We start from the raw sequence: 12,857 nt of genomic DNA on the forward strand, positions 1-12,857 counted from the left end.
TTCAGTTATATTATACATTACAGTATTACACGAGAACCATGGACTTCCATTAAGGACCTTGTAGCTATAATGTCAAGTTCAGAAGCCTGAGGCTGTTTATTTTGGTTACTCCAGTTACATAAAGTCTTTGAGGAAAAGCTTATTCAAAATGATAGGAATTAGGGTGGCCATGGTGCATAAAAGAAGAGAGACTAACTCAGAGTCGTTTACCCCAGAACAGGCCCAAATTATTCACAAGAGTTTTAATGTCTCTTGCTCTAATCCAAAAGACCCTAATAGAAGTTGAATCCATTGCCGTGAGCAAAGGCTTCCCTCTCTGTGTTTTGAGACAGGGTCTCTTAAGTTGCCTATGAAGAACTCAAACTTGGAATCCTTATGCTTTAGCCTGCTGAGTAGTTGGGATTACAGTTCTGTGCCACCAGATCCATCACCATTTCTTTATTTAGTGTTACTAAACCTACGTTATAGCATCTTTAATATATTTACAGTACTTTTATGTCCTTGTCTGCTCATTACAATAAGTATTTTCTTAGATACCAGATTTATATTGACAGCATTTTCTCTGGATTGTGGATCCTATTTTTCCTCCTTGGGGTTGTTCTGTAATTGTGTTACCATTGAACACTATATAGCAATCACTGTAGAACACTGAGATTTAATCATCTTTAGTTTTAATCAGGCTGGTGGCACATGCCTTTGATCCCAGCATTTAGGAGGCAGAGGCAAAGGGACTACTATGAGTTTGAGGCCAGCCTGATCTATAAAGCGAGTTCAGGACAGCCAAGGCTACACAGAGAAACTATGTCTTAAAAAAAATAAAAAACAAACAAAAAGAATCATCTTTAGTTTTGGAGAGCACAAGTCTTTTTTTTTTTTTTTTCCTCCTTGGGCTTTTAAAGAAAAGGCTGATCCAGAACCCTCTTAGAGTGAAAGGCTGATCTAGAATCTTCTTTGAGTTAAGCTGAGCGTTAGGGGTAACTGCAACTTCAATTGGACTGAGTTCACTTGGAATTTACTCAACCTCCAACCTCTTCTAATTACTTCTATTTTTTTTTTTTTATATTTGACCTAAGAGAAGTTTGAAGTGCAGAATTTTGTTTTCAATTCTGATCATGTTCCAAAATTCAAAACTGTAAGAATATACCAGTCTGTCTAGTTTTAGTCTATGTATGCCCTTCCTCTACTGTGGCTTGTTGACAAAATTCATAAGCAAGGCTTGAAGGTGATGCAAATGAGTTGTTTGAGTCATCAGCTCTTGCATTTGGGTGTCTTTCTAGTTTGTTCCAGTTTTGGCCTGAACTCATAATGGCATCTAAGACCCAGCAGACCTCTCTTGATGTTCACGTTTTTTCCACCATGACAGGCCAAGGGAAGAGTCAATTGACACAGAAACCTGTGCTTAAGGTGAGGAAGCTGCCGTGGATCTGTTCTTATTTGTAGACTGTGCTTCTGTCTAGATCTCAGGTCACCAGCAAGGCTGGCGTCATAAGCTTGCCCTGCTGTTGAACCAAGCCTGATGCTGAGAAGCCCTGCAATAGCGTCGTGCTTTGATAAGTTTGGAATAAAGCATTATCACCTTGACTTGTCATGATTACCAGTGTCTCCTGATTTTTACTAACGGAAAGCAGGTGTTCATTCACCTTCTCACTCCTTACCTCCTTTTCATTTTAGTTCAGACAGTGAATTTCATGTTGAACTTGGCTGAGAGTTTCCTATGCATGCTTCACTCCTTCAATTAACTTTCTCTTTTGTTTCAAGTAAAATGTGCTACTGTTTTCAGTTTATGATTGAAATACTTTGGTAGCCATTAAAAGAAAATAAAACATTTATTTTATTTTGTTTTATTTTTAAGCCTTTTGTATACACCATTCCTCTTATCTCTTTCTCAATCTGCATAGCCCCAGAGTTTCATGTTTTCCTTAATACTGACTTGACTTCATTTTATTCGTGTTGTATTATGTAATGTTTTGCCTACATTATTTTACTATCATTTGCTAAATGCATGTTTAGTGATGTTCATATATTTTAAATAGTATGAAGAGTATAAAATTGTCCATTTAACTCCAAATGTGTAAATTAGTTTTACAAAGTGTAGCCCTGTGCTTTTGTAAACTGGACCATTTAATAGGTGAATGTGGAATAAGTGTTTTAGCAAACTAAAATGTGATTTTATTCTTTCCAGCTGTCATTACTTATTAAGGTATTAGACTTCTGGATTCTTCTGTCTCTTTCCCTTTCTTTGGTTCCTCCTCATTGTATTTTCATTCTCTGCACATGTTATTATTTTTTAAATACCAAGATATGTCTCCCATTTATTGACTCACCTATTCCTAAAGTGATATGTATAATAAGTACTTACATACCTGTTAGAGCCGCTGTTTATAATTTTGTGATTTGGCTCTGATGTACATAGTCTCTCTCTCCTTGAAGACACAAATATGCTCAATATTACCATGAAGAAATATTGCAAGGTTTGAAGGTTGAAGCCTTCTCAGAAAAAAAGTGACTTTCTGTTTTTGTCTTTGTGGATGTTTTGTATTTAAAACAGGTCTTTCTGGGTAGTATCTAGGCCTTATTTTCAATCTTTTAATTAAAAGTGACTTTTTTTTCATCTCCTCAAGTCCCCCTTTGACTTGTTTTATTTGTGTTACAATTTTTCTTTTTTATTTATTATTTTTTATATTAATTTCAGTTTATTTACTTTGTATCCCAGCTGTAGCCCCCTCCCTTATTCCCTCCCATTCCCTCTCTTCCTCCCTCATCTCCTTCCTGCCTATCTCTAAGTCCACTGATGGGGGAGGTCCTCCTCCCCTTCCATCTGATCCTAGCTTATCAGGTCTAAGAGAGAGCTTTTACACAGGGAAATATCTAAGCAGAAGGAGGAATGTGTACAAAGTCTCTATAAGAAGAATTTAAATTTTATTTTGATAAAATTAGTCTATTGTAGTTTCAGAGAAACTACTGCACAATAAAATGGGATTATGGGTTGTTAGCCTGAAGCCTCCATAGTATACTCACAATTCCACTCCTGTGGCTTTCTTGTCAGCAAGAGGAATATTTATTATATTCCTGGCTCTGAGTTTATTATGGATACAATCTACAATAAGTCAGAATATCTTGGAACTCTTATTGGAATTTGAAATGAGAGCATTCAGCAAGATTCATGTTGAATTTTTTTTTTCTGTCCTTTTTCAAAATACTTGGACTTTACAAAGTATACAAATGAATGTATTATAATATCTTACAACACTAAAAATTCTAACTTAAGTACCAAATTTTGCTTTAGTGGGTTATATATGTTAAGTAAAATCAGGATTAATGCCATTTACTGCTTTTGCTTCATTAGAAATGCAAAGAGCCTCCACGGAGCTTTGAAGAATTCTTAAAGTGTCAAAACTGGGTGAGTAGAACTTCCTACCCTCGTTTCTCTGCCAACAAGCTTTTTAAAAACATCAACTATGGAAAGAAAAATAGAAATTCAGGAAACTTTGCTTCAAAAAGGGAAATGTTTGCACATATTTATTTCTTTTTAGTGGACTCTATGTCATTTTAAGTTCCTCTTAACAATAATGTTTTCATTCTTAAAAACTATTAGCCCTATACATACAATTCTGTGTACTTTCCTAAGATTTTTGTCTTATGAATTTATGCCTTCAAGATAATCTGACAATTACCTTTATTTAGCCACTCATCCCAATTAATACTCACAGATAGTTTACAAAGAACTTACATCAATATTCCTTCATTATTGAATCAAATTAAAATATTAAAGTGTGCCTTCATTTGGAAACTCCAGTTTCCATTGTTATGTGTAACTGTTAATGAGTCTTTCTGGATTTACTGGGATTACTAAGGAGTTTCCCCGAGAATTTGGCAATTTCATTCATTTGCAAATGTGAGTCTAATATTTGTTACATACATTGAGATATGTCAGATAAAGTTTGGAATAAAGACGTCAATTTAAAAGATAGAAAAGATTGTAGTGCTCTTTTAAAAAACTATTTTATTTGAGGCTTCAACCTCCCTACCAAACTGAGGGCCTCTACTTCTCCCGGCTGGTTAGGGTCAATGGGTTCTTTTAGGGCTATGTCAGTCTCCATTGTCAGCAAATGGAGCCCACCATGTGTGGCACAAAGAAGGGCATGGTCTGCAGCTCTGAGGACATAAATGAGAGCCCAGAAAATGTCATTTGGCCTGCGGGGTTGGCATGTGGCGTGCAGCAGTTTGGAGAGAACCAGAAGGTGGATGGTGTGGTGCTCTGGAGCAGACAAATGGAAATAAACGTTTTGGGACGCAGCGGCCTTGGAGGAGACTGTTGACTGCATTTGCTGAAGATGAAGACTGGTATAGCCCTAAAAGAACCCCTTGACCCTAAACAGCTGGGAGAAGTAGGGAACCCTCCCTCCCCACTAACTTTTCTTCTCCTTAGGGTTGAGAGGTTGGAAAAGAGGTGGAGGCATTAATACCCCAAATAAAGTAGAGTGCTGCAAAAAGTGGCTTCTCGGTGAGGCCTGTCCAAATTCAGTAGATTGAAGTATGAATAATTTATTCCCACGTATGTGAAATAGAAACAATTTGTTATGACTAAACTATTGGCAATGAAAATCATGTGTGTGTTGTGTTTATTTAAATGAATACTTTTGTCCCAGTGTTTTGAGAATTTCATTTAAGAGCAAAATAAAATAAAATCAGTTTCTAAATGTTTTCTTTTTTGTTGTTCACTGAAAACAACTTTTTTCATATAAAACATTTAGATCAAGATTCCCACCACCCCCAACTCCTCACAGATCCTTCTCCCTCCCCATATAACCAACTTAACACCCTTTCCTTCTCTTTATGTTTAGAAAGTGTACAAGCAAGAGCCAAAACAACCAAAGCAAAATTTTAAAAACACAAACAACACTCACACACCCATCATGAAAACAAAAATCAGAAGCTATCATATTCAAGTAAAATATTGGTAAGACAGAAAAATGTCCAAACAAAGCAATTTGAATTTTAAAAAAGTCTACAAAAATACCATTGAGTTCATTTTGTGTTGTTTATCTACTGCTAGGCCTGAGGCCTACCTTTAAGTCTGGTTGATATGCCCAAATGAGTCTCCACTGGAGAAAACTACTTTTTCTTTTGCAAGTGGGGGTAAATTGCAGATAGCCCGTATCCACTACCTTTCTCAGCACTGAGATCTAGTTCAATGTGGACCTGAGCATGTCCTGTGCTTGCTGCCACAGTCTGTGAGTTCATATGTACATCCATCATGCTGTATCTGTTCGTATGTACATAATTTCTTTGAACTCATCCATCCTCTCTGGGGGGTATAATCATTCTTCCTCCTCTTTGCATAGATTCCTGAGGCTTGAAAGGAGGTGTTTAATGAAGCCATCCCATTTAGGACTTAGTGTTCCAAAATCTCTCTCTGCATATTGTTCATTTGTGAGTCTCTCTGTTAGTTTCCGTCTACTGCAGAATGAAGCTTCTCTGATGATGACTGAATGACGCAGTGGTCTATGGGCATAGCAGAATGTCTTTAGGGGTCATTTTATTCCTATGTTCCTATAGCAGAACAATAGTGTTTGTTTTTCCCTAGGCCCATGATTCACACAATCTGATGTTCATAACTCCCCAAGGAACAATGACAGGCATGGGTGGCTTGTGGAGTAGGCCTTAAATCCAAGCAGACAGTGGTAGCCCACTCCCACAACACTTGTGATCTTATTGTAGCAACATATCTTGTAGGCAGGTCACTGTTGTAGATTGCAGGGTCTATAGCCGAGTTGGTGGTTATCTTTCTCCTCTGCTAGGGTGAAGAATACCTTCCAGTAACATGAACGCTAGTCAGCAGGGGTGAAGGCTCTAGTCAGGCTCTATCTCAACTTCTCCCTATTTGATGAGATATGTAAGTGTTGTTTTCAGCAATGGGACCTTGCCATCATTTAATTAAGAGTAACCAATAGCCATGGGTATAGCCTGAGATGTTTGGGGCTCCTTTGGCCAAAGATTCAAATAGATATATCCCATTCCTGGCAGTGGAGGTTTCACATGGTGTCAAACAATGTCCAGTTGGGATATTGTCTTCCTTGTTATTTGGTGGCTCCATTTATATTTCTTTCATACAAGTATATATTTTATGACGTTTCCACGGTAGTACATTTCTATAAGATCCTCTCAAATGACCTTTAGTGTTAGTTGTCCCTTCTATATTCTCTCTCTACCCCTCTAATCCATCCCCCTCCCCTGTTAGTTTTCCCACTCTAGTCTCCCACTTGTTTTTCCATTCTCCAGAACTCTATATTTTATTCTCCCTTTCTTGGAGCATCCTCTTCTTCCTGCTGGTCCCTCACTTGAAACCTAATCTCTGAGGTTATATGGATTGTAGCATGCCTATAGAAGACTTAAATGCTAACATCCATATATAAGAGAAAAACATGTAATATTTGCCTTTTGGGGGTCTGGATAATTTCATCAGGATGAGTTTGTCTAGCTCCATCTATTAACCTACAAAATTTTATGTTATTGTTTAAAAGCTGAATAGTATTTCATTGTGGATATGTACTACATTTTCATCATCCATTACTGAAGGACATTTAGGTTGTTTCCATGTCCTAGCTATTGTTAATAGAGTGGCAATGAACATGATTATCTGTGACGTATAATGTAACACCCTTTGGGCATATGCAAAGGGGTGGTACATATTAGACTTACTATCAACGTTTTGAGAATTCTCTACACAGATTTCAATAGTGGCTGCTCCAGTTTGCAGTCAGTTGTTTTCTTAATCCTAACTATTCTGACTGGGGATTTAATTTGCATTAATCTAATTGCTAAGGATGCTGAACACTTTCAAAGATATTTCGTAGTACTTCTGCATCTTGAAAACTCTATGTTTGGATCCACAACCTATTTTTAATTGGGTCATTTGTTTCCTTGTCTCTGTTTTTAGAGTTCTTTGTACATTCTGGGTATTAATCCTCTATCAAATGCTTAGCTGGAAAAAATTCTCTTCCAATCTGTGTGGTTTCTTTTCACTCCATCCACTTTTTCTCTTCAGAAAAGAGGCTTCTTATTTTACTACTTCCTTTATTTTTTAATTAAATTTTTATTTTTATATTAATTTCAGTTTATTCACTTTGTGTCCCAGCTGTTTATTTTTGAGGTTATGGTATATTTACATCATGTGTCCCTTCTCTATTCTCCCTCCAAACCATCCCACATATCTCTCTTTGTTCCTTTTTAAACTTGTGAACTTTTAAAAATTAAGTGTTGTTACATATATGTACATGTATTTATTCCTAAATATAACCCGCTCAGACTTGTATATATGTATTCAGGGATGACCATTTGGTGTTGGATAATCATTTGCTGTGCTTTTCTCTGGGGAAGACTATTCCACTCTAAGCATTTTTTAGACGCCTCGAGTTCTTTGTATAGGGTTGAGGAATCATGAGCTTATGTCCTGTCCACTTCAGCATGTTTATTGTTGTTGTCCTTGTTTGGCTTATTTTTAGTGTAACTATGGGTTTAGCCAATTAAAATACATAATTGTGGAGACCATTTCTAATGAATACACCTCCAAAACACCTCCCTCATCTAAAGAAAATGAAGAAAGAATGCGAAGATTGTAAGAGACACAATCCCACTGCAAACTTCATGATCTCTGGCTCTTAAAATCTTTGTATTCCTTCTTCTTCATTTTTGCCCAAGCCTTAGGTGAGAGAGCTGTTTTGGAGATGTATTCATTGGGAATGGTCTCCACAACTATATATTTTGATTGGCTCTGGTTTTCTGTAATGGTCTCCATCTGTTGCAAAGAGAAGTTTCCTTGATGAGGCGTGAGGACTGTACTTATTTGTGGGTATAAGGAATAACATTAAGAATGTAGTTAGAGATTATGCTGATTTAAAAAGTAAGATGGGGTGGGAAATTTCACCTGGGCCTCTGCCCTTTTACCTACATAAACATGTATCTGTATCTCTATGTCCCAGTCTACCAAAGACCAACAGTCTTACTTTTTTTTTTTTTTTACCTCCCTGCACTCCTAAGATGTGAAGAGTTTAGTTGTATTGCAGTATCCCATTGGTTGTTCATATATTTAAATAAAATGGTCTACAAACTATGTTTCAAGCAATAAAAAAAAAGTAGAATATGTAGGTTCTCCTCCAAGATTCATAATTTTACTAACCTGGGTAGATGGCTAGGCTTCCAGTACCAGGCATAATTTCCCTCTTGTTAACCACATCTTAAGTCTGATTAAAGAGCTATTGGTTACCACCAATGTATGTGCCACTAATGAACACTTAGGGTTATTTTGCCATTCTGGTTGTTGTTGTGGTTCATAGGCATCACAGTTAGGTAAGTCTGTTGGTTACCTCCCTCCTTTGGAAGCTTGCTTGGTACCTTCTGGAACCATGAAAACTGCTCCTTAGAGAGAAGGTTTTTGGATCAGTTATAGATCAGGGGCCTCTGGGTCATGCCTTTGAAATGTATACCCTCTTGCATAAATCCCTTTGCCTTTGGCCAACCAAAGGCAACAGCAATAGATTGTATGTTTTGGGAGTTTCTTGGACAGCCCTGACCAACAATTCAAAGAGAGCTTCTCATGTCTGATGTTGGGTTTTTGGTAGATGGTGTTTGGCTCATAAAGGGAGCATTAACCGCTCAAATGAGAAAATGTTATTTGAACTATACAAGTATATTTATACACAGATGTATGTGTATTACAGAGGTTTTTAAGTTAGATAATAGTATAATTCCTTATGACTTTTTAAGACACCCCTGAACCATGCAAAAGATGTGCAGTCATGTGTATAAACCTAGAAAAATACTAAATAAAATAAACCAGACTGAATAAAATAAAATACTAAATAAAATAAACAGAAAGACTGTTGTTACATTTTCTATTCACACAAGGAATCTAAAACAGGGGAACTCAGTAGCAGAGGGTAGCCTAATAGTTTCCAGAGGCTTGTGTAAAGAAGAGAATAAATGGATTGAAGGATACAAAATTTCTATTATATAATGTGAATATCTTCTGGAGATTTAGTGGACAGCAGGTGGCTCTAGTTAATATATATTTTAGAATTTCCAAGACAGCAGTTGATATTCAATTTTTCACCATTAAAAAAAAAAACAGCAAAACCTATGTGAAGCAACGAATATGCTCTTCACTCTATATTTGATTGGTCATCTCATAGCACATACAGATATTAAGACAACATGTTATTTATAATAACTGTGTAAAATTTCTTGTATTATATGTCAGTAAAGCTGAGGAAAATAGAAGTGAAAAACAACTCTGTGCCTCCTATTTCACTTTCCTCCCAACCAAATACTTAGGAGTTGTTTTAAACTGCAATGGACTCATACTAAAAAAATTGAATCTCGAATATTTATGATTCTAAATTCTATTATTTTTTTCTATAAAATATATTGCTTAATCAACTGATGAAATTTCAATAGGTTTTTAATTTAGGTGGGGAAATGCATTAAGACTAATTTTATGATTTTTATAATGCTATTTTATGTGAGAATGCTTTCACTTTTTTCAAAGATAATGTGCCATCAAAACAGCAACTTATACTCCAATGATTCCCCAAGTCATGTTTTTAGAAAATTCTTGCAACTTTTGTGAGATTTTTAATTATTTCAAAATTCATTTTTAAAACATTTAATAAAAAAAATGCTGTAGGATAAAATTTTAATTTTAAGTCATTAAACTGTGATTTAAATTTATTCAGGATGATGTGAAATGTGTATTTCTGCAGGATTATTGGCCCAGGAATGTTTTTTTTAAAAATATTAATACACGGGAAGACGCTATGAAAAAACTAGAAGAGGAGAGTTCATTTACTTCTATTTTTACTCATCTATGGACCAATGTTCCTCAAGTATTTGAAATTTTCGGCACCATGGAGTCAAGATTAAAGGAATGTGAACATCTTTTGCAACGCCATTCCTCCAATTTATTTGACTGTGACAAAATGATTTCCAAGAAAAGTAAGATCTATTTTTTTTTATGTGAAAAAAAGTAAGGGTCAGTGGGGTGTGTGCATGTTTGGGTGTGTGTGTGTGTGTGTGTGTGTCTGTCTGTCTGTCTGTGGATGCTTCCCTTGTGCGTGTTCTCATGAAGAATGAAATTCCAGAGTTTAAATACCTTAAAACTGAATGTTTAAAAATGTTATCATCCAACAGGACCTAATAAATATTTTAAGATAGACCTAAGTATGTAGTTTGAAAGAGAGCTTTACTGGAACAAACCTAAGACAGTTAGGAACTTTGTTAAACTGGAACAGAGGTAGCAAAACATCAGAGATTCGGGGAAACGAAATGCACCAATTCACGCTCTAAGAAGCAAGCCTCAAGCAATAGTGAATGTAGAAACCAAAGTAAGGGAGTGAGAGCGGATCCATGCGGTTGAGGTTAGCCTGCGCTTACGTGTAGTAGTCAGCTCAGAAGAACTGAATGGAGGCGCATATCCTCAAGCGACGATGTTTTCTTCCTTAGTATTTATGTAACATTCGTCCTAATTGTACTGATTAGTACTTCCAGAATAATTTGTAAATAATAGCAGCTGTATCTTACCCTTCAATTCTTTAAAATCAGCATACAAAATATTCGATATCACGACATACGTTTCAAGCAAAGCGTATTTCAGTAGAGCCGCCTCCCCTTTGGTCTTCTCAGCCCCCCTCCTCCCCTTTCTACTTTCACAAAACTTGTACCTCCTGCTTCTCAGCCCTGCCAGCAGCGCTGCTTTCTACCCTCCGTTTCCTCTCCAGTGTTTTGAGTTGGCCACGCCTGTTTGTCCATACATGAGGCGGTGCAGGCTCTGTTCACACTGCATGAGTGAGTACTTAACTGCTCTCTTTCTGATTTGGGTCACTTCACTTAATAGGTCACCCAATTCCATCCATGTTCTCAGACTGCAATAATTTTATTTCTCCTTACTGATGACTACAATTGTATTGTGTAGACATGAAGTCATCTGATGGGTGTTAGGCTGGGTCCATTCATCCGATAGGCATCTAGGCTGATTCCATCTCCCTGTTGTTGAGCAGCAATAAACATGGATAACCACTTGTCCCTGTGGTAGGATGTGGAGACTCTTGAGTCAGCAGTTGTATAGCTGAGTCATACGGTAGTTCTGTTTGCAGTTTCTTTGAGAAATTTCCATACTGATTTCCATATGGCTGCACTGGTTTATACTCCCTCCAGCAATAAACAAGGGTTCTCCTTTCTCCACGTCATCACCAACATTTAGTCAGCTTTCTTGACAATCAATATTCTGATTTGGATAAGTGATTTATAAAAGTATTTTTAATTTGTATTCCCTGATGACTAAGGATGTTGAACACTTTAAAAAATATGGCCATTTTCACTTCTTCTGTTCATTTAATTAGCTTGTTTCTTCATCAGAAGTTTCAGGGCTTGAGAAGGATAACTTCTTTTCTTTGTAATTTCTTTATGTTAATGCCTGTCTGAGGTATAGCTGGGAAAGATTTTTTTTTTTTAACTGTGAAGAGAGGTCTTGGTATTTTGCTTGTAATTGCATTCAATCTGTATATGTCCATCGCTTCTGGCAGGGTGACCATTTTAATTAATTAATTTATTTATTTATTTTTAATAATTTATTTACTTTATATCCTGCTTGCAAGCCCCACCCTCAGTTCCTCCTGGCCCCTCCTCTCTTCCCCTCTTTTCTCCTTACCCTCCCCTAGTCCTCAGTAAGGGGAGCCCTCCTTCCCACCATGTGACCCCAGCCTGTCAAGCCTCATTAGGACTGCCTGCGTCCTCTTCCTCTGTGGCCTGGCTAGGCTGGCCTACCAGGGGGAACTGATCAAAGAGCAGGCATCAGAGCCCATGTCAGAGACAGCCCCTGCTCTTATAACTAGGGGATTCACATGGAGACTGAGCTCTCCATCAGTTACATCTGAGCAGGGGATCTAGGTCCTCTCCATACACGGTCCTTGGTTGGTGCATCAGTCTCTGCAGGATTCCTTGGACCCAGATTTGTTGGCTCTGTTGGTCTTCTTGCACAGCTCCTGCCCCCTCTGGGTCCTTCTATCCACCCCAGCCCCCCAATCATACAAGAGTCTTAGTGCTCTGCCCAAAGTTTGGCTGTGAGTCATAACATCTGCTTTGATCCCCTGCTGGGTGAAGTCTTTCAGAAGACATCTATGTAAGCTCCTGTCCTGTTCCCTCTCTTCAGCCATTTCCAGTGTCTATTCTATTTTCCCTTCTGAATGAGAATTAAGCAATCTCCCTAGGGTCCTCCTTGTTATTTAGTGTCTTTAGGTCTGTGGATTGTAGTATGGTTTCCTGTATTAAATGGCATATATCCATATATTATATAGAGTATATATATGTAATATATATTTATTACATATATGTATATATAATATATACATATATGTAATATATATTAGATATATATACTCATATATTATATATATTACATATATGATTATATGTAATGCATGTATTTCTGGTTCTGGGTTACATCACTCAGGATGATCTTTTCTACTTCCATCCATTTGCCTGCAAATTTCATGATTTCCTTGTTTTTAATAGCTGAGTAGTATTCCGTTGTTTAAATGTACCACAATTTTTTTGTATCCATTCTTCTGTTGAGGGACATCTGGGTGGTTTCCAGATTCTGGCTCTTATGAATAAAGCTGTTATGAACATAGTAGAGCATTGTTTGGGTATGTGTCCAGGAGTGGTATAGCTGGTTTTGAGGAAGAGCAAGTCCCAATTTTCTGAGAAAGTGCCAGATTGATTTCCAAAGTGGTTGTACAAGTTTACATTCTCACCAACATTGGAGGAGGGTTCCCCTTTCTCTACATCCTTGCTAGCATCTG

At 37.1% G+C, this 12,857-nt stretch overlaps 1 protein-coding gene across 1 annotated transcript in view; it reads left to right on the forward strand.

Moving 5' to 3' along the window:
• The first annotated feature begins 1,305 nt into the window (after nucleotides 1-1,305).
• The window catches only part of Fam227b (family with sequence similarity 227 member B), a 176,970-nt gene continuing 165,418 nt past the window's right edge, over nucleotides 1,306-12,857 (forward strand). Inside the window, exons 1-3 of the mRNA XM_055619228.1 lie at nucleotides 1,306-1,404; nucleotides 3,347-3,400; nucleotides 9,762-9,993. Of these exons, the coding sequence (XP_055475203.1) occupies nucleotides 1,306-1,404; nucleotides 3,347-3,400; nucleotides 9,762-9,993 (385 nt within the window). The remainder of the gene's footprint in view (nucleotides 1,405-3,346; nucleotides 3,401-9,761; nucleotides 9,994-12,857) is intronic.

This window comes from Psammomys obesus, unplaced genomic scaffold, assembly GCF_907164565.1.
Source record: "Psammomys obesus unplaced genomic scaffold, mPsaObe1.curated_primary_1811, whole genome shotgun sequence".
Taxonomy (NCBI): Eukaryota; Metazoa; Chordata; class Mammalia; order Rodentia; family Muridae; genus Psammomys; species Psammomys obesus.